Here is a 24,827-nt window from a genome sequence, read left to right on the forward strand (position 1 = left end):
TTTTATAAGTTGTGCACTAGGTAAGTAAGCCTTTATACAGGCCAAGTGGCCTATGGGCCCGGCGCTTAACTCCGGCATGAAGCAGCTAGGAGTCTACTACTACTCCTACTCCATCGCAGGGTTACCCCCAGCATTTTTGCTGGTACCCATTTGTACACCTGGGTGAAGAGAAGCACTGTGAGAGTAAAGTGTCCTGCCTAAGAACACAACACAATGACCCCGGCCGGGGCTCGAACCCGGACCACTCGATCCGGAGTCGAGCGCACTAACCATGAAGCCACCGCGCCTCCCACTAACCTATAATAGTAACCTATAATAGTTTCATGCGCTTGATGAATTGTGTGATGAGTACAATTTAATTTTATAAGTTGTGCGCTAGGTAAGTACCACCTTAATTATATCTTGACTATCCTACTATTTTTTAAACTTTTTCCTAGGGAAGGTAATAAAAGTCCTGGGTAGATGTTAAAGGGTTTGTAGCAAATAAAATGCATTAGCACCGTCTAACTCGAAATCTGATAAACTTTTTCATTGTTTCAAATGTTATTCTTGAGTTAACAATCAATTTATTTGCTCATTTTCTCTTCTAGTCATCCTTCATTTGTTGGTGGATTTGTCAGGAACAGGTGAGGCAGCTTAATTCCAATTTTATCATTTATGCACCTTAAATTGAACGGGAAAAAAAATAATATCTGACTGATTATGCACATAATTAGTTATAGACTTCCTTTTAGAATTACGTCGGATTGTGATTTAAACGTAAGTTGGAGAACAAAAGAAAAAACTCAAAGAATAACGGCGCTGCTACCCTGATCTCCACAATTTCCACTGGTAAAACGAAGCCTAATTGTAATTTTTGTTTTAGTGAGGTGGAGGGTTTTGATGTCCATCGTTTGTTTGAGGATCGAGGATCGCTTCTATATTCGTATCAGCATTGTTGTTATCGTCAGTAGAAATTTTTTCATTTATTTATTTATTTGCTTCCCATAGAATGCCAAGCAACCTGTTTCAAAAACTCCTCTTGCATCTTTTCAAAATGGGAAAGAGTTTGGGTTAACAACAGGAATGACTGCTCCAGTCAGGGAGGCTACTTAGTCTCCATCGAAACTGAAGAAGAATGGCAGTTTATCAATTAAGAGATTAAAAAACGTGGTAGTTGGAATACTAGTTCGTGGCACATTGGTTTGGAGAAGAAAGGCGGGTTTGGACTTGGGTGAGTGGAGAACAACTGAATATTTCGAAATGGCGAGATTCTCAGCCAAATAGTAACGACAAATGGGCGGAAATATCTAAGAATGGAGGCCTCTTTAATGTTATCTCTACGCCTAGAAGAAATGCCCACATTTGCGAGACGCCCGGAGGTAAGATAACATTCCAACCCTAAAGTATGTATTGTGCTGACATTATATACTTTACATTAGAGTCTTTTACTGCTGACAAAATATCATCAGCTTTTCTTTTCCAGGGTGGCAACGAAGTCCGCGGTACGCGTTTGGCCAGAGAAACGAAGATCGCTCACACGACGGAAGTCCTGTATCCAGGATCAATTTCGTAAGCGGTTAAAATTGATAATCTAGCAGGGTTGGATACCAAACTCTGACAATATACTACATAAAAATTTTTTCACATAAATTGTTGTAAAATGGGTTTTTCCCACGGTAAGATTATTCGCATGAGATCTCTATCGCCTGACAGCTTATGAGAGCAAAGCCTGAATCGAAAATCAAGTTGTTGGTTTATTCTTAACCGATAAGACTTGTCGCTTGTGATTTTCTCTGCGTTATGATTGATTCAGACATCGCACTCATAACTGCTACGCCTTGTGGAATAACTTAGATACTACGCCCTGATTGGTTAACACCCTACCGTTTATTGCACTGGTTAAGCCATCTGCTTTGTTCTAAGTTATACTGTAAAAGCAACAGACCGCAATTTTTAAAGGTTTACCAGCGTGACAACCCACTTGGGATGTTAAAAGAAGGCGGGAAAAATTTGTTAATAAAGAGCCTGGGGCGAGTGATTTTCAAACTTTTGTCGTGTTCTCCCAAGAACTCAAGTAGGTTACTATACCGGTACTCCGATAGAAAGTTCGGTCTGTTGCTCAAATATTGTTAAATAGTGAATGATTAGCAAAGCCAATCAGACTGCAGAATTTTTTACTAAACGCTTTTAGATTTATAATGGTAATTGAACTGAGTGGAGTGCAATTTGGGCTGAAATCATACGCGTGATTTCAAAATCGAACGAGCGCGCAGCGCGAGTTCGATTTGAAATCACAAGTATGATTTCAGACCAAAATTGCACGACACGAGGTTCAATCACCACTTTATTACATCCATTTTGAAATCACCCAAATACAGGACTTGGTCAATTCGAATATTTTATTGATGCAGTACTGAGCCGGTTTTTAAATAAAAAGCGGAACCGGAAATGCAAAACAGAAAGACTTTGACGTCATGTGTCAAAAACTCAGTCAAGCGTATCAAAAGAAAGACAACTTTCATTCAAGAAATTCGAGAAGTCCTCAATAACTCAGAAAAATAGTGAAGTGTTAAAGTTCAGTCCTCGTCGTCTGACTCAATGATGTAAGCTCTTCGTTTCTTCTGTGGTTGGGGTGGAGAATTCTGGCTGTCTCTAGAGAAGAAATTGAAGGTGCAGCCTGAGTAATTCTGCGATGGAACGGGAGCAGCACAACTGAAGGCTTCCATGCGGTACTGAGACTGCAACGGAAAACGTGGTGGAAATCCTGAAAATTCAGCCGGCTGAAAACCAGGATTGGAGCCCATGGCCTGATGCATTTGGCCTTGTTGTTGGACGTGATAAATAGGAACAAATAAATAGAGGTGTTCGTTTATGTTGGACTGCAATCTCTTGATTTGAGGCTTCATTTGAAGTGTTTTGGCGGGAGACTTCGTTTGCTTGATTTTCGTTTGACACTTCTTTATATCCACTGATAATGTGAGACAGTTCTTTCCTGTGATTCTCGTCTATTTCATCGTAGTCGTCTAACGAAGATTCACGTGCATGGCCCGTTATTTCACAGATAACATTGCGCGGTTGACCAGACTTCTTCAGTTTTGATACCAATGTTTTCCTCATGCTGTGGTTCGTCAGCTTCTTATTCGTCCTGAGACAGGAGGCCATGGATTTCATTAAATTGCCGATGGTGTTTTGTCCCATTCGAACTTTGGTGTACCAAACATCTGCTGATTTAGGACGATTTATGATGCTAAGATAGAGTGGCCATGTGTTCTTCATTCCTTCGGGTCGCTTGGACAACCAAAGCTTGAATAGCCGCACTGGATCGCTTTTTCCGCCATCGGTGCTGAACATTGCCTGTGGTGTTGTTCTTCGCCTGATGGTGAGACCACTGCTCCGCGTTTTAGTGGGACCTTCCCTGAACTCAACAACTTCAGTTCCATCTTCTCGCTGTCTTATAATTACGTCTTCCACGCATGGATCGTAGTGTTCTTGGCGACCACGAAATCCCAGTTGTTCTGTCAAATTTTTGAAGTTGACATTGGTCAAGACCTTTCCATTAAAATCACCCAACTGACCTTTTTCCCACAGGGCTGACTCTTCTTCAGGTGTGATTGGCTGAGCTTTGTTGGGTCTCTTTCCCTTTCCTTGTTGACGTAGGGAAATTGCTTTCGCATTGAGGATTTCTTGTGAAGAGTGAAACTCTCTCGATCGCACGATGCTCAATGGATAGTTCTTCTCCTTTAGATACCGTTCAATGGCACTCTGCATGATTTTAAGGGATTCTGGCTCGTAGTCATCTCCGGCCTTTTTTTTCACCTCGGCGTAAAACTTACTCGAGACCTTGTCAAGTTTTTCAGGCGCCATTGTTTCGATGGAGACATATTCAAGATGAATATTAGCTTCTGAAAACATTCATCCATTGTTTTGTGGAGCGGGACGTATTTTTATTCGAAGCGACAGACTTAAGCTCCTGTATTTCATCGCTTGAAATGATAGGAAATCTTGAAACATCTAACTCTTGTGGTGGCTTTTGATTTTCTTCGTTTGTTGCTGACTCGGTGGACTCGGGATTGTGCGGATTTTGAGCTTGAGAGGGTAGAAAATCGTCAAAATATTCACCAAAATGTACACGAAAAGTGGGAAAGTCCCTGGAATGTTGGTCTTCAGCCTGAAGGATCTCATTGTCATCATTCAAAAACTGGTAAAAATTAAATTCATCCATTTTTGGGGGGGAAAAATAAGAGTTATGGAAACAAAAGTTGCAAAATTTGCGAAATGATACTCTTTGTCTTTCATTTTCCTGCAATTTGATTGGTTACTTTAAACAAGCCTTGAAATCTGATTGGCTGTTTTGTTTTAAGTGTAACTTCCTCATTGGCCGGAAAAAAGATGCGATTTAAAGCAAAAAATGGTGCGATTCGTGAATAAATCGCACCAATTAGAGCCAATCAGATCGCAGGGACCACCAGTGATTTCAAAATGGATGTAATAAATACTTGAATCTTTCAATTCACTCATTACTCTTTATGATTGGTCTGGAAAGCGCTCCAATCAGTCTTGATCCCTTTGGCCTACGTGTAACGTTGTCATGTTTGGTTGAAAAGAACGTGTACTTAAAGAAAAGAGCTGCCATTGATCACCAACGATAACATAAACGTGGGATTGATGCATACATCGGTGATGAATGATTTAAGTGACATATTTCTTTCGTCGTTGCGTAAGCTCATTCAGATGATCATGATTTTCTAATTACTCAGGATTGGTGGTATAATATATTTTTGTGTTGCTTCAATCAGGGGGAATATGGTTGGATTAAACTGGTTTTCAAGGCTGCTTCGTCGTTTCTACAAACCACGGAAAGGTAAAGATGTTTTGTTCGCGCCATGTCTTTGAACAACGATCAGGAACCATTTGAATAAGGAGATGATTTAAATGACACCCAGTCGTTTGTTGTTAAAAATTTGTTTTAACTTTGTCTGAATTTCACTTTTAGATTTCAAATTTTCGACGCAATTCATTGGTTGGCGCTTTAACGATCTTTCAGGTGAGTTAGATAATTGTTATCGATTTAGCTATTGTATATTTGCTTTCGCTGTTGGTAATACTGTGATGGCAGAATGACTGATTGACCGACTGACTGTGCGAATTGCTTACGGAGTGAATCACGCTATCTCCATGGTCATCGTCACCGTGGTCATTAGTTTATCACGCTCATTATTGTTTTTGTGTTTGATTTCTTTTCTCATACATACCTACATACATAAATACATTTTATGTATTACTTTCGAGACAGATTTAAAGTTTCCAGCCCACAGGTAGCTCGAGTGCTATAATCTAGGGGAGAGAAGCAATGCAAAAGTGTAAGAAGATCGTAAAGATTTCCTCGCTCGAAGTTTGACTATTTCAAAAGGGCTAAATTCTGTAAAAATTGATCCTTTAAGAGGAAGAAATCCTACGGACTTACCGTAACCATCTTTACCCAGATTTTTCATTTGATCAGTGAACTCTAGAAAAACGGGGTAAATTCTATGAAATTCATCCTTTAAGTGGATTATATCCTACTGACTTGCCGTAGCCATCTTTACCCCGATTTTCCATTTTATCCTTGTGTAAATTTGTCATAAACGGGGAAGATTATGACAAATCCATTCACAAGTGCAATGTATCCTTCAATGATTTAGAAACTGTACTAAAAAAGAGATGTGTTTAGGTGATGGGATGGAAAACGGGCATGGCTCAGGGGATAGTGTATATTCGTGAACGGCTGTCGTACTGGCTTTCATGTGATGTACGTGCTCATAAGTTTCACGTGAGGAATTTGGTTTTCAAAGATCATTGTCTTTCAAATCACTGAGCTTGAAGTGCTCTGTAGAATAACAACAGAGCGCTCTAGATCTGTGACAGTATGAAATATGCAGCTAGGTGTAACAGCTATAATCAGCGGAACCGCAATAAAATCACAATCTTCTACTTCAACCTTTTAACGGAGGGCTCAGTGCGACACAGCAAAAACCCATAGTATTCCAAATAAATAACTGAAGGCCAAACTTCTCTGACTGAAGGAAAACTTCGTGACGCAGACAAATAATCACAACTTTGACCTCTCAGTCGATCTCACCTCTGGCAGATCAGGATGAAGCGTCAAAAAATATATAATTTTGCGTCGACGAATCATAATCTATGATCTTCAACTATTAAAGAAAATAAATCAATTATGACATGACACCACATTGAGCTTTTGTCTTAGCTTGTGGGTAAAACGTTGTCATTGGAGTCGCAAGTCGAGCAGTGAAGAGTGTAAATAAAGCAAGACTGCAGGGAAGTAATGTGTGTGAGAGAAAGGCCAATGATCTAGTTAGCAATGACCATGTAGATAGCAAGTTTTCCTGAAATCAGCAAGAAGTTGTTCATCCGTTGTTACTGGAAAATACTGGTCAAATTTTCCACTTATTCCGACCCCCTTGAATGAGTACTTTTGCTTAAAGACAGAACTACAACGGAGTCTCTTAACCAGTCCCAAGCCGCGGGTTGTTCGATAGATCACAAGATATGATTGACCACTGCATCACATTACGTCAGAGGATATATCTATAATGAGGGGGCATAAGTGCAACGGTACAACCTCCCTCCTATTTTCAACCCGACCCAAACCTCCCTCTTGTTTTCTACCCGACCCAAATCTCGACGCGACCTAAACCTCACTCCTGTTTTCGACCCGACCCAAACCTCTTTCCTGTTTTCGACCCGAGTCAAACCTCCTTCCCGTTTTCTACCCGAGTCAAACCTCCTTCCCGTTTTCTACCCGAGTCAAACCTCCTTCCCGTTTTCTACCCGACCCAAACCTCTTTCCTGTTTTCAACCCGAGTCAAACCTCCTTCCCGTTTTCTACCCAACCCAAACCTCTTTCCTGTTTTCGACCCGAGTCAAACCTCCTTCCCGTTTTCTACCCGAGTCAAACCTCTTTCCTGTTTTCGACCCGACCCAAACCTCTTTCCTGTTTTCGACCCGAGTCAAACCTCCTTCCCGTTTTCTACCCGACCCAAACCTCTTTCCTGTTTTCGACCTAACCCAAACCTCTTTCCTGTTTTCGACCCGAGTCAAACCTCCTTCCCGTTTTCTACCCGAGTCAAACCTCCTTCCCGTTTTCTACCCGACCCAAACCTCTTTCCTGTTTTCTACCCAACCCAAACCTCTTTCCTGTTTTCGACCCAAGTCAAACCTCCTTCCCGTTTTCTACCCGACCCAAACCTCTTTCCTGTTTTCGACCCGAGTCAAACCTCCTTCCCGTTTTCTACCCGAGTCAAACCTCCTTCCCGTTTTCTACCCGACCCAAACCTCTTTCCTGTTTTCGACCCGAGTCAAACGTCCTTCCCGTTTTCTACCCGACCCAAACCTCTTTCCTGTTTTCGACCCGAGTCAAACGTCCTTCCCGTTTTCTACCCGACCCAAACCTCTTTCCGGTTTTCGACCCGAGTCAAACGTCCTTCCCGTTTTCTACCCGACCCAAACCTCTTTCCTGTTTTCGACCCGAGTCAAACGTCCTTCCCGTTTTCTACCCGACCCAAACCTCTTTCCTGTTTTCGACCCGACCCAAACCTCTTTCCTGTTTTCGACCCAACCCAAACCTCTTTCCTGTTTTCGACCCGAGTCAAACCTCCTTCCCGTTTTCTACCCGAGTCAAACCTCCTTCCCGTTTTTTACCCGAGTCAAACCTCCTTCCCGTTTTCTACCCGACCCAAACCTCTTTCCTGTTTTCGACCCGACCCAAACCTCTTTCCTGTTTTCTACCCAACCCAAACCTCTTTCCTGTTTTCGACCCAAGTCAAACCTCCTTCCCGTTTTCTACCCGAGTCAAACCTCCTTCCCGTTTTCTACCCGAGTCAAACCTCCTTCCCGTTTTCTACCCAAGTCAAATCTCCTTCCCGTTTTCTACCCAACCCAAACCTCTTTCCTGTTTTCTACCCAACCCAAACCTCTTTCCTGTTTTCGACCCAAGTCAAACCTCCTTCCCGTTTTCTACCCGAGTCAAACCTCCTTCCCGTTTTCTACCCAACCCAAACCTCCTTCCCGTTTTCTACCCGAGTCAAACCTCCTTCCCGTTTTCTACCCGAGTCAAACCTCCTTCCCGTTTTCTACCCAACCCAAACCTCCTTCCCGTTTTCTACCCGAGTCAAACCTCCTTCCCGTTTTCTACCCGAGTCAAACCTCCTTCCTGTTTTCTACCCAAGTCAAACCTCCTTCCCGTTTTCTACCCGAGTCAAACCTCCTTCCCGTTTTCTACCCAACCCAAACCTCTTTCCTGTTTTCGACCCAAGTGAAATCTCCTTCCCGTTTTCTACCCGACCCAAACCTTCCTGAAACAGACCAACAAGAAAGGGAAACAAACCAGTAGACGCACCAACCAAAAAGAAAAATATGCAATCCTAACTCAGGGCTTCAAACAGCCGCTAATAAGACAATTAAACAGGAAAAACTATTACGAACGACAGATGAGTAAATAGACTTGGTTACATGATAAATTTTGATGATAATTTTTTCTTTTTTTTAATTTTCTTTGTAGGCGGGATAGAAGCAGGACTTGTCTTGTCTGCTGTCAGTTCTCTTTTGATGTTGCTCCACTTCATGAAATGCCATCGGTGTATATGTGTATATCTTTGTAGGCGGGATAGAAGCAGGACTTGTCTTGTCTGCTGTCAGTTCTCTTTTGATGTTGCTCCACTTCATGAAATGCCATCAGTGTATATGTCGTATGGTTATTGTGATCGTTGCGGGCGTACTGCGTAAAAGGCGGGAAAACACAAGTGATCAAATCACGATTCGTTCAAGTTTTGAATATGATTGGTTGAGAAGGTGACGCGAGCTTTCTGGACCAATCACACGGCGAAGTTAAGCAAAATCACAGCAATCATCGATTACTTTCGACACTCAATTGAAAAATACTCTACTACATGTAGGATGCAACTCTAAAGATTGTTTAAGCATCAAAACAAGATACAGTAACATATTTGCCGGATCAGGATTTCGTGGCTAAGCTGGTTTTATAATTATAATCATAATTTCATAGTTATTGTGAGACTTGAAGGCTTTTCGAAAGACGCAATCTAGTACTCATGGAATGTTCTTTTTACAGACCCATTTTGGCCTCAGCTATTTTTCTGATGTTGTTCCGGTTGTTTCTAACACATTTCGTCTTTCGTGACTCGACTTATCCAAACATCACTGTCACAATTGATAACAGGTATTGTTGTACATCAGTCTGATGTCTAGTTTCTTTCTCAAATTTTGTTACGACTACAGACCGAACTGGACTCCGCTCGGTCCTATTTGGCTGCTGATGACCAATGGCGCAGCAAATTTTATTATTGTGTTAATTGTATACGTTATATGCTATTGTATGTTTAGTGGTCAACTCACGCCTCGCCGAGAGAACGTTCAATACAAAGCTGCAATAGATTAATTGAACGTCGACGCAAAAACTCGCCGACAGAGACGTCCCTAATAGGAAGATTTTTGGCATGTATCTACATTCTTATGGTTGTTTGGGTGTTTATTGTTGTTATTCATTTTGTTGTGGTGGTGATGGGTGTTGTCGGTTTTGTTGCTGTGATGGTTGTTGTTGTTGCTGTAGTTGTGGTTGTTGGTTTGTCGTGTGTTGTACTGGTTACATCCAGGTTAATTAGTAATTCTCCTAGATTCACATCTTGCTTATGGGTCACTTAGCTTAAAATATTCAGCCCGTATCGTGTACACTTTATTTTTGGTCTCTTTCTCTCTCTTTCAGGCGGCTATTCTCCATCATGTCGTACTTTTTCTTCTTCTACAACATAATTCCTGGACTTCTCTCTTCTTCTATGCGAATTCTAAAGGGCATGCTTTTAGGAGTGATTTTCATCTCTCGTATCGATCGAACATCACTGGTGCAGGGTTTCCAGGCTTGGGACAAAGGTACGTAGCACGCACCCAGTACAAGCAATTTATAAGTGGCAGAGGCTATGTGAAGTGAGATATACAACATACAGACCTATTCTGCTGCCAAGTTGCTAACTATTTCCTAAGACAGCTCTTAACCAATTTATTAATGTGTTTAAGACTTCAGCGACGAAAGGAAGGTCGAGCAGAAATTCTTTAGTGACAAGATCCAACAAATTGCCCAGAACGCAGCAAACGGTAGTGGCTTCGTAGCGATTCGTAATAGCTTCACGTCTAATTGTTCGAGAGCGTTGCACGAGATTTATAGAGTTCTCATTATGCTAACTAGAGCATAAACTATGGGATCCTTGACAACCTTCGGCTCTCACTTCAAAGTTTCTTAATTTTCTTTCTAGCTTTTGTCGCATACCTTGGTTTTGTGACTGTGCTGGTTGCCCACAGACAACCCGTGATGCTGGTGTTCTGTCAGTTGCTTATCGACAGACAAAAAGATCATCAGCTCCTGGAAGAGCGTAAGTAAACTGTCTCCAGAATCACAACTCGGCTGGGATTATGCATTCCTAGGATTTTGATTTGCTTGATTGATAATCAGACAGATGAGCGTACGCACGAATGGGCGGACAGACGAATGGGCAACTGTAGCTTAGAGACAATTGGCACGTTTGTTTCCCTGATAAGATCAAAACACAGCGCTGTATATGCACTTGCAACCGGCACTCAGCAACCAATCAAAATACTAGAAATGATCTTTTCACGGAGGACAAGAAATACATAATTTTCTTTTGTTAAGCGTCGTTATTAGTGTGAAATCCTGGAAAATTAGACAGAAAACGTACCCCATTCCCCAAGTCAGATTTGATAAAAATGGGTAACATTGAGAAGAAACTTACGATGCGAGCTATGTTCGGTTGGTTACTATTCATTTCATATCCATTCTGTGGTCACGCGGGAATATTGAAAGTTAGCCTTTCTTTTTTGCCACTTTGCACAGTTTTTTGAGTAACTAAAATTTATCTCACCGACAATTACTTTTCAAGCCGACCTTTAAAAAAGTGATTGCATTCTTGGTGATATAGAACAGTTTCAAAGCTTTTCATTAGGAGAAAAAGAAACATCCCTACGTGTGTAACCTTTTTTTCACCTTGAGTCTAAAGTGCTTAAGTATTCTGTTCTTAACGTTAAAATTAGTTTTCAAGTACCGTGTTTCAAGGCATTTATTTTGTCGCCGGATCTCCAACAGAGCCTGTATATTGTAGGTTTGGCATCGAGGCAGGAAGCTCTGATTTGTAATATTTGTTTCAAATGACTTTTCGGTGCCATTCCAGAACAATAGTGAAGGAAAAAAAGACATTTTGTCTCCCTTTTTATTCAAAGTACGAAAGAAATTTCTCTCTTTTGGCCTATTTTCTCTATTGCTATGATTCCTTTGTTGTCATGAACTAATTTTTTGAAGGTTAATTAACTTGAAATACTCGACAAAGTCCCTCCAGATCTCGTCCAAACCTCTCAAACGCAGCTTATATTGCCGTTCCTCTCTCTTTGTCTTTCAGGCCCCGTCAGCTGCGCGTGTCTCAAAAGGCTGTCGACCGCTGGTTCCTGGCCGTGACTCTCCTACGCAACCCATCTTTTGTCAAGTACCGCCGCTTAGATCGCCATTTCACGGCATCTGTTGTGACTCTTGAAAGCGTCAACTTTGACGTTCCAGTGTAAAACTTTGAGATTAACTCAGAAGGAAGAACACTGTTCTTTCTTTATGGTTCCCTTTCCCGGAGATCTGCTATAGCTTGGGGTAAAGGTCTCCCCGTTTGTTACCACAGTATAATATAGTCTGTATCTGGGTGTTGTTGTAGTTGTGGTTTTTGTTTTTTTGGATTTTAAATTTTTTTGAGTCAAAATGTAACTCCCCTAATGTAAGCTACTCTAAATTCTGGGCTCAACTTTATTAAACACGTAGATTGTGGTAGAGAAATGAGCAAGGAAGCACACAAAGTACTTATTGAAAAACAATTTAAAATTGTGGATTTTTATTGCTCGCTTCGGAAATGGGAATTATATTATCTGGCAAACATGACTTAAGATAAAGTTTTGGGAAATCTATTTCTCTGTAAACGATAATGGATTCTAAATATCGATTAATTTTCTTTGGCAGATTTGAATTTGATGGTTTCTCTTTTAAAGATAATTTATCAGGTACTGGAAAGTAATATATACAAAAAGAGTAAGCATTTTACGCTAGGCTAAAAGCCAAGTATATAGGAAGGGAAAAAAAGAGAAAAATAATAAATAAATATTGCGGTTTTGCTCAGGCGTTTTAAGCGGAAGTTTTGGTTTATTTATTTATTATTTTTGTTGTTTTTTTTCCTTTAACTACTATGAAAGTAAGAAAAGTAAAAATTGGCGCACGATACCAAATAATGTTGTGAATTAATGAGGTCCGTGAGTAGAGGAAAGACTTGGGAAGGAAGGTGTGGGTTTGGAAGAGGATCAAAGAACCAGCGGCAAGAAAGAATACGTAGTTGACAGACAGCTGTGAGCATTAACCATACGAGTGTTTTGGCGAAAGCCGATTTCTTTCACACGTGCGAATATATTCATAGACAATTAGCGAACTCCAACATCGTGAAGACCTCTGATCTTTTTCGGAAAGAAGACTTAGAGGAAGTGGAAAGTGAGGTGGGAGTGAAATACTGAGTTCGTGGGACTACTGGCGAAACAGGATTTCATTCAATTTTGGTCGCTAGTTTTTATCCGGGCGAGGATCCTGGTCGAATTCCCGCTGGCTCCCTGATACAAATCTCTTCACCGGCATCTCGAGAGAGATCCCGACAGGTGTCCCGTGGGAATTTCGGCGGGAACTTGCGAAAATACCAGCGCGCTCAAAAATTTATCGAATGACACCAACAAAACGATGATGCAGCGTAAAAACAGAACAATTAGTTAGAATTCTAACAGCTGGACCTCTTCGTAATTACTAAGGAAATGATCTTCGTAATTTTCTTGTGTAATATTTGTGAGATACAAACAGTCCTGAGAAGAAAGTTCATTTGCAATGCGTTGAGGACATTTGAACTCTAAATACTAACATTGATTTTGGGAGACAAACATAAAATTAAACCATACTTCAGAGAGAATTCCTCGTTTTATTCGAGTGGTTCTGCCCTAAGTAACCATACCATACGACCCGAACAGGTCGGTGAGATTCAGTCAAGGATGACCACAACCACTGAAAAGCGGTGAAAGTGACAATGCACAAGAGGAAAAAATTCGGGAATTTTACAACCGACCGCTTAATACAGTTTTGACTATTAATTCTGAATTAGCCAATCAGCCCACGCCAAGAGCTCTATTCACCTGTGTGGTATATACTAAAAACCGCTGTAGGGTGGGTAAATGGAGTTGAGTTATGTAGCACAAGGAGAAAATTTAAGAAGACGAAAGAAGCCTAAGTCTATCAATTTCTCAGAGAAATTCTTATGTTTACCTTCTGAAATCGTAGGTCTAAGATTCTCGAGAATCCGTCCGGAGATGCTACCCATGAAACCACGTAGCTGTTTACACTCCCAACCCCGGGGGGATAAACGGACCCTCGACTCATTCTTCCCCCTTCCCATGGATCTTTTTTTTTTTAAATGATTGTAATATATGCTATCGTCAGTAGAGATGTTCTGCTGAAACATTTACGTTGTTTTAAGATCTGCGGTGTAGTCAAAATATCAGGACTTACTGACTTTTCAGATCCGGTACAAGGTGCTAAAGAGGGGAGGAAATTTATCCCTGCTCGCCTTGACGTCGGTGAATATCTCGCAAGATATATTTAATTTTTTTGCGTGAGCTTCATTAAGCATCTCAGATTGAACAGAAAAGGAATGCGTGGCGTCAACGCTCTCCCCATGCCCGTCTCTCCCAGTTTAATTCTCGCCTCCAGGATTTTTCCACGGCTTGTTTTTCCCTAAAAGGTCTAATTCCAAATTCGAGTTGAAAATGCCACCCTGTTAAACCGTTTTCATTTCACATTTTGCATGTTACTCAGTCGAGGGTCCCCATAGGGTTAACCGTTAGCCGTAAATCGGTCAAAAAACTAGCTGTTAGGCGTAAAATTGACAGATTTTAACCCTTAGTTATAGCAAAAATTAACCTTAGAAATCTTTCTTTCCTACAAAGTGTTATTTTGTGTTATTCTGAGTTAACTGCAGCAGAAAAATGGCCAAAATTTTAACCGTTAGCCGAAGTTCTCCTCGGTTGGCCCTCTTCAGTTTTAAGTAAGTTAAGCTGTTTTAGTTAAGTTTGAAATCGTAGAAAAAAATTCATCAATATTTTCTACACTCGAGGAACCACACCGACCTAGGGTACCCATGATGAGGTTTCTTTCTATAAATGGAATAAAGCATCATCTCCCAAAGTGAAAAGTAATTTCTTTTTTCTTGCCTCTTCAAAGGTATATGAAAAAACATCATGTCGCTTTACATGCTACAGAAGCATAAAATCTGAAAAAAATCGAGGTCATTATCTTATTTAATAACTCTATCCAAAGAAATGGGCAATAGTTGAGCGAACTAGACACAGGTGCACTCACTACTTCAAACGACAAGATGTAACAAAACATCATATCTGTCGCATAACGTGCTAAAGAAGTGCGTCGAGATGGATATTAGCAGTTATAGAGTCAAAACATCGAAGTGTATCTCTCATTCAGTAAACTTATTCAAAGAAATAGGCAAAAGTTATTAAGCGAATACTACTTCAAACGACAAGAAATGGCTTATGCAGGTTGATGCAGAAATTTTCTTCCCTTTGTCATTGATTTCCACTTCCATTCTAACAAAATACAAATCGACTTGTTTCATTGTTTGACATTCAAATGTTAGTTTATTGTACTTAGATAATAAGTAAACAATCTAATCGGAGAAACTAAATGAAATCATTTGGCTCCAGCTTTCTAGCTTGTTCTGAGCTTCTTTTAATGCTGTGTACGCCAGTAACTAAAATTAAGATAAAACTTCTCGTTTTGCCTTTGGACGATTAGTTTAAAAAATATACTTAAAATGCATCGATCGTCTTGTAAAAAAGAACACAATTTATCGCATTCAAAATTAAAGGAGAAATCTCAGAAAATTAACTAATACCAAGACTAAATCCTTGCCATTACGACCAAAATCTGTCATTTTAAGTCCAGATAAACCAAATTCTGATGAGCAGAAACTAACTTTAAGTACCAATGACTGGGTACAAATCATCGAAAAGTTACTCACAATTCCCATCTGACATAAACTAAGATAATTGAGCAATCGGACAACTGATTATTTTCCAATTTCCATGGAAATTCTCCACACACGCACATGGCTGTAACAGCTTTACATCACTCATGAGAGAAAAACCGATTGAGTAAAAGTCTAAAAAACTCTGGAAACGTTTTCAAGACGTTTCAACTTCGACGCCAATGCAACGCCCAAATCCGCTTAGTAGGTAATACATAGATTAAAAATTAACTTTTATATAGCTACTCATGATAATTTCAAAACATTATATGAAAAAAAAAACAGTAGCTTGAGCGGAACATAAAAGATCAAGCTCTTAAGAGCAGTTCAGACAAGGAAAAAGTCAACTTTTGAATCAATGAAAATCCGTTCTCTTGTTAAACTTGACTTTAGTCGCCTTTTGGTTCTTCCTGCTTTGAAAAGAAGACTCTTGACAAATATTTAATCGGTAGCTTACTGGCTTATGATCCAAATATCAGCGTTTGCAGGTATCTTAAAACTCCCTGGAATTCCAATGCTCACTGCCTTAACTGAAAAATAAAAGAATCTAAGTTTAGGAAGGATAGTTGAGTTGCCATAAAATATTTCATAGCGCATGAAACGATACATTGCACAAAAGGATTGTTTTAAAGAAATTTGCGTTTTTACTCCTATCAGGTTTCCTAAAAAGAATGTCATCGTCGTAAACGTGTCCTCTTGATTTTACTGCATCTCAACTTGCCGGAGAAAAAACTAAATATCGTAATCCAACTGAAAGGAAAATAACACGCAAGTATCATTGCTCAGAGATAAACTATAATTACGATTTAAGGTAACTTTGTATTGAATTGGATGTATAAACAGAATATTTACTTGTTTCGGCTTCTAATATCCTTGAAATCCAGGTTGACATCATCTCCAATGAGTACAAATGGTGCCCAGTAAATCACCTCCTTGAACTTTTCAATTTCTCTCATACACTTCATGGCCTGTTTGAGAGCTTCACTTGCCTTCTTGCCTTTGGCAAGTGCATCGTAGAAGAAACTCATGAACTCCAGGGTTCCCTCGTCGCCAATCGCCCACAAGGTTACCACAACAGATCTAGCACCGGCACCCAAAAGTGCACGCGCCATGCCAACCACACCCTCTGCCATGACTTCCCCACGAGCAGTATGACAGCAGCTAAGTACAACCAGACGAGCTCGCAACCCAGCTTCTATGACATCTTTCATCGTCAGTAGATAGTCTTCCTCTTGCGGCTGAGGGTTTTCTCTTGTGGTGTTTGGCGCCAGGATAACTTCTCCAGTTTCCATTTTACCGTGTGCTGCTATGTGAACTAAGGCCACTGATGATATTCGTTTCAAAACTTCATGTTTTGTTGCCATTTCTCCAGTGAGGGGGGGAACATTGAGGATACGTCCGATCATTTCCACTTCTTCCCTTGCTCCTGGAAGTTGTACCAAACGTCTTCCCTGATAGATGATATGTTTGAAACATGGGTCGCCGACAAGCAATGCACCAGTCTTCATGTGAAAGTCAGCTGGACAATCATGAATTAGTTGCAACGTCGTCAGAGAGGGAAGCACACGAATTCTGAAAGAATCACTCAGATATGATGACTTGGAGTCCAGCAACGCTGCATAAGGTACAAGGCAAAATGGCCCCTCAGGAACGAATGTTATCTCGTTGCCTTCGATCAGGTCAGCAATAGGAGCAACGATAATGTCATGCAGCTTCTTTAAAGCACTTGATTGGGAGTGCCTCACATTAACTCGGATCACATCATTGGCCTTTTCCTCTTCTGTCGGCGAATCAGGAGGAAGATTTTCGATTTTAACAGTATCTCTTTCACGGATCTCCTTCAGAGTAGTTTCGTTCAGCAGCTGGATGAAACGTTCCAATTCATTCTGAAACTTATAATCGTTGACGTGTACCTTTTTCATCTGGATGTTATCTTCACTGAGGCAAACCCAGAAGTAAACGCATGGTCCATTAATAGCTATGAAAACTGTGCTAAATGCAACGCACCTCAGAGAAATGTGGGATGCGACTTGCGTTAAAGAATCTCCTGTCTGATATTTTGTGGCCATGAGATCTCTCAGAGCTTGAGCACGTCCTTTCTCTGTGGCAAGAAGAGCCTTTAGAGCTTGACCTCGTTTGAGATTTATACGCCACAAAGCTTTGTATGCTACTTGGTAAAGATTACGATAAGTAATCTTCCACTGATCGTTGAGTTGAAGACTGGCCCTGATATTATCATACAATTCTACACTCGAGTAATAATAGTCAAAGGCCATCATAAGATTTCCTTGGCACTCAAAATGGTTTCCAAGGGAATAGAGTGAGCACGCCACTCCAGGCTTGTCTCCCACTTCTTTAGCAATTTCTAGATGACGTTGATGGTACTTGATGGCTGTTTTGAACTCTCCTAGACTGCCATAAGCGTTGCCGAGATTGCCGTAACTTTTTCCCTCTCTGGCCTTGTCTCCCACTTCTTTAACAATTTCTAGATGACGTCGATGGTACTCGATGGCTGTTTTGAACTGGCGTAGACCTTGATAATCGTTGCCGAGACTGCCATAACTTGCCCCCTTTCCGGCCTTGTCTCCAACTTCTTTAGCAATTTCTAGATGACGTTGATGGTACTTGATGGCTGTTTTGAACTTTCTTAGACTGCCATAAGCGTTGCCGAGATTGCCATAACTTGCTCCCTCTCCGGCCTTGTCTCCCACTTCTTTAGCAATTTCTAGATGACGTTGATGGTACTTGATGGCTGTTTTGAACTCTCCTAGACTGTAATAAGCATTGCCGAGATTGCAATAACCACATCCCTCTCCGGCCTTGTCTCCCACTTCTTTAGCAATTTCTAGATGACGTTGATGGTACTTGATGGCCGTTTTGAACTCTCCTAAACCTTGATAAGCGTTGCCGAGATTGCCATAACTTTTTCCCTCTCCGGCCTTGTCTTCCACTTCTTTATCAATTTCTAGATGACGTTGATGGTACTTGATGGCTGTTTTGAACTCTCCTAGACTGCAATAAGCGTTGCCGAGATTGCAATAACTTTTTCCCTCTCCGGCCTTGTCTCCCACTTCTTTAGCAATTTCTAGATGACGTTGATGGTACTTGATGGCTGTTTTGAACTCTCCTAGACTGTCATAAGCGTTGCCGAGATTGCCATAACTTTTTCCCTCTCCGGCCTTGTCTCCCACTTGTTTAGCAATTTGTAGATGAAGTTGATGGTACTTGATGGCTGTTTTGAACTCTCCTAGACCTTGATAAGCGTTGCCGAGATTGCAATAACTTTTTCCCTCTCTGGCCTTGTTTCCCACTTCTTTAGCAATTTCTAGATGACGTTGATGGTACTTGATAGTTGTTTTGAACTCTCCTAGACTGCGATAAGCGCTGCCGAGACAGCCATAACTTCTTCCCTCTTCGGCCTTGTCTCCAACGTCTTTAGCAATTTGTAGACATTGTTGATGGTACTTGATGGCTGTTTTGAACTCTCCTAGACCTTGATAAGCGTTGCCGAGATTTCCATAACTTTTTCCCTCTCCGGCCTTGTCTCCCACTTCTTTAGCAATTTCTAGATGACGTTGATGGTACTTGATGGCTGTTTTGAACTCTCCTAGACCTTGATAAGCGTTGCCGAGATTGCAATAACTTTTTCCCTCTCCAGCCTTGTCTCCCACTTCTTTAGCAATTTCTAGATGACGTTGATGGTACTTGATGGCTGTTTTGAACTCTCCTAGACTGTCATAAGCGTTGCCGAGATTGCAATAACTTTTTCCCTCTCCGGCCTTATCTCCCACTTCTTTAGCAATTTCTAGACATTGTTGATGGTACTTGATGGCTGGTTTGAACTCTCCTAAACTGCGATAAGCGTTGCCGAGATTACAATAACTTTTTCCCTGTATGGCCTTGCTTCCTACTTCTTTAGCAATTTCTAGACATTGTTGATGGTACTTGATGGCTGTTTTGAACTCTCCTAGACTGTCATAAGCGTTGCCGAGATTGCCATAACTTGCTCCCTCTCCGACCTTGTCTCCCACTTCTTTAGCAATTTCTAGATGACGTTGATGGTACTTGATGGCTGTTTTGAACTCTCCTAGACTGTCAAAAGCGTTGCCGAGATTACCATAACTTTTTTCCTTCTCCGGCCTTGTCTCCCACTTCTTTAGCAATTTCTAGACATTGTTGATGGTACTTGATGGCTGTTTTGAACTCTCCTAGACCTTAATAAGCGTTGCCGAGATTGCAATAGTTTTTTTCCTCTCGAGCCTTGTCTCCCACTTCTTTAGCAATTTCTAGATGACGTTGATGGTACTTGATGGCTGTTTTGAACTCTCCTAGACTGTAATAAGCATTGCCGAGATTGCAATAACCACATCCCTCTCCGGCCTTGTCTCCCACTTCTTTAGCAATTTCTAGATGACGTTGATGGTACTTGATGGCTGTTTTGAACTCTCCCAGACTGCAATAAGCGTTGCCGATATTGCAATAACTTTTTCCCTCTCCAGCCTTGTCTCCCACTTCTTTGCCAATTTCTAGACATTGTTGATGGTACTTGATGGCTGTTTTCAACTCTCCTAGACCTTGATAAGCGTTGCCGAGATTGCCACAACTTTTTCCCTCTCCGGCCTTGTCTCCCACTTCTTTAGCAATTTCTAGATGACGGTGATGGTACTTGATGGCTGTTTTGAACTCTCCAAGACCTTGATAAGCGTTGCCGAGATTACCATAACTTCTTCCCTCTTCGGCCTTGTCTCCCACGTCTTTAGCAATTTCTAGATGAAGTTGATGGTACTTGATGGCTAGATCACGTTGATGGTACCTGATGGCTGTTTTGAACTCTCCTAGACCTTGATAAGCGTTGCCGAGATTGCCATAACTTTTTCCCTCTCCGGCCTTGTCTCCCACTTCTTTAGCAATTTCTAGATGACGTTGATGGTACTTGATGGCTGTTTTGAACTCTCCTAGACCTTGATAAGTGTTGCCGAGATTGCAATAACTTTTACCCTCTCCGGCCTTGTCTCCCACCTCTTTAGCAATTTCTAGACATTGTTGATGGTACTTGATGGCTGTTTTGAACTCTCCTAGACTGTCATAAGCGTTGCCGAGATTACCATAACTTGTTCCCTCTGCGGCCTTGTCTCCCACTTGTTTAGCAATTTCTAGATGACGTTGATGGTACTTGATGGCTGTTTTGAACTCTCCTAGACTTTGATAAGCGTTGCCGAGATTGCCATAACCTTTGCCCTCTCCGGCCTTGTCTCCCACTTCTTTAGCAATTTCTAGACATTGTTGATGGTACTTGATGGCTGTTTTGAACTCTCCTAAACTGCGATAAGCGTTGCCGAGATTACAATAACTTTTTCCCTCTATGGCCTTGCTTCCTACTTGTTTAGCAATTTCTAGATGACGTTGATGGTACTTGATGGCTGTTTTGAACTCTCCTAGACTGTCATAAGCGTTGCCGAGATTGCCATAACTTGCTCCCTCTCCGGCCTTGTCTCCCACTTCTTTAGCAATTTCTAGATGACGTTGATGGTACTTGATGGCTGTTTTGAACTCTCTTAGACCTTGATAAGGGTTGTCGAGATTGCAATAACTTTTTCCCTCTCTGGCCTTGTCTCCCACTTCTTTAGCAATTTCTAGACATTGTTGATGGTACTTGATGGTTGTTTTGAACTCTCCTAAACCTTGATAAGCGTTGCCGAGATTGCCATAACTTCTTCCCTCTCCGGCCTTGTCTCCCACTTCTTTAGCAATTTGTAGATGACGTTGATGATACTTGATGGCTGTTTTGAACTCTCCTAGACCTTGATAAGCGTTGCCGAGACTGCCATAACTTCTTCCCTCTCCGGCCTTGTCTCCCACTTCTTTAGCAATTTCTAGATGACATTGATGGTACTCGATGGCTGTTTTGAACTCTCCTAGACCTTGATAAGCGTTGCCGAGATTGCCATAACTTGCTCCCTCTCCGGCCTTGTCTTCCACTTCTTTAGCAATTTCTAGATGAAGTTGATGGTACTCGATTGCTGTATCGAACTGTGCAGCATTATGGTAAGTACATCCGAGACTAGCATAAGTGTTTGCTTTGACTTTTAGTTCAGTAATCGATTTCCTTTTTAATTGATGCAGACGTTCGTTATTGTTGTCAATCTTAAAACGTGTCAAGGGTAACTATATCATGAGTGGATTTGCGAAAATACAATGGAAATGTGTTTTAAAAATAATGAGAGTATTGGATAACACCTTAAAATTGGAATGATAATTGGAGCGTGGTTTTCTTGAAGAGATTTGATTTCAAGTTATTCGAGAGTGTTAACTAGCTCTGAAGCGCATTTATTAGTTAAGATTCGGTCGTCATGGTGATGCTCGTCTCAAGACAAAAACGAGGGGCATTTAGCAGAAACTCTGGGAATGAGTTAATATGGCCTCTTCTTTTAAGTAAAGTTTCGTCGAATAATCGAAAGAACTCCTTAATAATATTTTAGCTTCTTTAAACTGCTCAGTGCAGTGTAAGAGAACATGGCTTGCATTATGTGTAGAAGAATCTGCCTGGAACGTATTTTTTTATTCTTGAAATATTATTCGCATTGCATCTCGTATCACGTTGGAAACATTCGTTAAAGGATACGGTCAATCCCATATGCAACCAGCTCCTTGCTTCTTTATACCAGCAAAGTTCGACACAAGCTCTGGCTCCTGAAAAGGACAGAATAACTGGTTGTGTGAGGTAATTTATCACTGTTCAGATATAAACGTAATGATAAAATGGACTTAATTTGTCATTTAGCTGGGAACAAAAATTGTGATAATGAAGGAAATTTGAACTTGTGGAAGAACTCAAAATGAATAATAAGGAGCTAATACAAAGCGGCTACCAATTAAGCTTCAATTTATGATAATAACGACGAATTTATCTCGCGCATTCTTTATTTTAATGTGCTGTTGCGCACTTTTCAGCATTTTTCGGGGAAGTTTTCGGGTAAACTGCATTGAGCAGTTTAACTCTTGATAGGGAATCTTTCAGGTGCTTCTTATTCGGGTTTTGTAACGTCCCTTGCTAATAGTTACAGAGAAGATCTAGGAAACAGGGCTTACAGTTTTCCGTCCATAACCAGGACAAGAATATCAAACCATTTGCAGATGTCACAGCTTAGGCGGCAGCACATTGCCCTCAGTTATTTTAAGACTCAGGGCGATGGTCCAGTTCGAGGCTTGAACCCTCGACCTCCGGCACTCTACAACGTGAACTAACCAGGCAGCGGTATTTGAGAGCTTATTGACATTTTCTTATGCTTTATACCCATATAACAGACATCGACACACCAGATACAACTGACACTTGGAGTGCAGTTAACTGCCACAAACCACACAATCCTCTTTTGACGAAATCAGAGAATAAAATGTTGATGGCTTATGTCTGAAAAACCCACCTTTCTTAATAGCTTTGATTAAAGTGGGTTCCAATTGAACAGCAACTGTTGCATCATCCAGACATTCCACGTAGTTTGCTATGAGATTCAGGAAATGAGGTTTAAAAAAGTTTTCATCCAATGAAATTGCAGCAAAGAAGCCTGAAAAATTACAATTGCTACGAGAATCATTTCTTTTTTTAATTTTCATCCACTAAAGGGGATTCATGTATCTGTGCTTTTCTTCTGCTGTTGCTAAATTTTTTCCTTTTCTTGATGCAGATTGTGTATTCCGATATCTTGTAACGCTGCATGAGAGATTTATATATTTAGAAATGAAATTGTTACCCAAACGGAAATGAGCTGTTGCCTTGTTGCTGTAAAGCTTGGCGTTGAGTCGTTTATCTTTGCAGTTCACTTGAAGTCCTTCCGTGTAAGAGTTTATCGCGTTATTAGCTTCTCCTTGTCTGTATTCTTTGTTACCTTCCTTGAGACATACTTTCGCTATCCCTGAAAACATACCGTTTTAATGATTTAGTAATGATTTAGTAATGAGTAATACGACCCTTGACCGATGATGCAAACTTTATACTTCCAAACAAACTTTTAGGTTAAAGGAACTGAGAGCTATGAAAAACGAAAAATTAGAAAAGTTTAATATCTGTACACTTTGTTTGTGTGCAAGCTCTTAAGAGTCTGGGCTGCAGCTTGGCTATTACCAGTTCAAGTTTCTCGGTTTACATTTAGGTCGAGAGGCTTTCACAAACTCCTTTTCCTTCCTCCTTACAACTGGCTTACGTTTTCCAAAATATCAAAAATTTTACCGGGAGCTCCTATTTCAACTCAACTTTGTTTACAATCGCACTTCAGAAGAGTTTATCTTTGCTCTTTGTTTGTTTAAAAATATACACATGCACTATCAGAGGTTTTAGCTGTAGCTTGGCTATAAGCAAATCAAGTCTGTTCCGTTTACATTTAGATAGAAAGATTTTCCAAAAACCCTTTAACACCTGGGTTACGTTTTCCCAAATATGAAGTTAGAATATAAAACCCCATAGTTACTGCATAAAGCAGAGCAAAGCCAGGAACGAAAAAGGTTAAAACTTGTGAATGTTCTGATAAAAAAAAAAACAAAACATCGCGCTGAGAGTGACGCGCTGAGTGGGTTCGTGGTTTTCCCATCGTTGAGAAAAGTGCGCTAAAAAAAAATGTTTTTTTTATTGTTGTTGTTTTTTGATCACTTGGTTTTTCTCATACATGTAACTGTCTATTGAGAACATACTCGTAGAGGCCAACTGGAGAAATTTGATTGGGAAAGTAATGCTTTCCCGCGAAGTGCCATTTTGCCTGATGTGAAAGTCAGGGGTTCTACATTTTGTTGACTGGTGGTTTATAGCGTGGGCCTGGTGTTGACATAACTGTTTAATGAGGCGTGAAATATTTAGAAGACCAAAACAGGCGATACGGCCGAGACAAAATGCCTCCTCTTCGCTGAAGGATTCTCAAATTGCGTAAAATTTCTGCCAAACATGCATTGAACAATAACGGACAAACAGGTGTTAGCATAACTTTTAGTCAAATACTTTCTTCGTGGCGGCCTCAAAAAGTTATCCGTTTGCCATTTTTTTCAGCCAACAGCTCTCTCTCGCCGAAAACGACTTTCACATTGAAAAAAAAAGGAAATTTAGAGTATCTTCAAATTCAAAAGGAAAATACTTCTACTTAGCAAATATTATTCATTTTAGGTGAAAATTGTAGCTACATCTTTAATCTTTAAAACGCCGTGCGTTGATTTGGAAGGAAGCACTTCTAAAACTCAAAAAACTGAGTTATACAAAGCCTAGTGGGCCAAGTTTGACCCATTCTTCTCTAATTTAAGGCTCTTCAAAGCGAAGTCGCGTTCAAATTTGCCGCTTTGTGGCTTATAAATAATTAATGATGTCATCGTATTCTGCTCCATTGAATCGAGCAATAAATTATTTTTTTGTTTCGTTTTTATTTTACTGGTAACAAAGTTTGAAATTTTAAGATATTTTGCTGCTTCAAAAACTCATTCACAAAACATACGCAAATTTTGATGTAAATAGGACAAAAAAAACTTCACTGGGACGTCTTTCAAAAAAAACTTCACCTGGTTTTCTTACCTCTTAAAGGGTCATTGTATACATCCAGTTCAGCGTCACTTGACGTTACTTGACTTTCCTCTGTTGCTGAAATTACCGAGAAGATATTTCAACTTTGTTAGTGATCACAACTA

At 40.6% G+C, this 24,827-nt stretch overlaps 2 protein-coding genes and 1 pseudogene across 2 annotated transcripts; 1 reads left to right on the plus strand and 2 right to left on the minus strand.

The window, feature by feature from the left end:
- Positions 1-2,179: 2,179 nt before the first annotated feature.
- On the minus strand, positions 2,180-3,913 carry LOC131771283 (uncharacterized protein KIAA1958-like; annotated as a pseudogene).
- Positions 3,914-8,658: 4,745 nt separating this feature from the next.
- LOC136280804 (stimulated by retinoic acid gene 6 protein-like) lies at positions 8,659-11,622 on the plus strand. Its single transcript, XM_066166513.1, has 5 exons — positions 8,659-8,674; positions 9,113-9,220; positions 9,764-9,927; positions 10,308-10,428; positions 11,463-11,622. The coding sequence occupies exons 2-5, from the start codon at positions 9,141-9,143 to the stop codon at positions 11,620-11,622; spliced, it is 525 nt and encodes a 174-aa protein (XP_066022610.1). The 5' UTR covers positions 8,659-8,674; positions 9,113-9,140.
- A 4,393-nt stretch (positions 11,623-16,015) lies between these two features.
- On the minus strand, positions 16,016-17,443 carry LOC136280805 (tetratricopeptide repeat protein 28-like). The gene has a single exon (XM_066166514.1). The coding sequence runs from the start codon at positions 17,441-17,443 to the stop codon at positions 16,016-16,018; it is 1,428 nt and encodes a 475-aa protein (XP_066022611.1).
- Positions 17,444-24,827: the final 7,384 nt, after the last annotated feature.

The sequence above is a fragment of the Pocillopora verrucosa genome, chromosome 5 (genome assembly GCF_036669915.1).
Source record: "Pocillopora verrucosa isolate sample1 chromosome 5, ASM3666991v2, whole genome shotgun sequence".
In the NCBI taxonomy this organism is placed as follows: domain Eukaryota; kingdom Metazoa; phylum Cnidaria; class Anthozoa; order Scleractinia; family Pocilloporidae; genus Pocillopora; species Pocillopora verrucosa.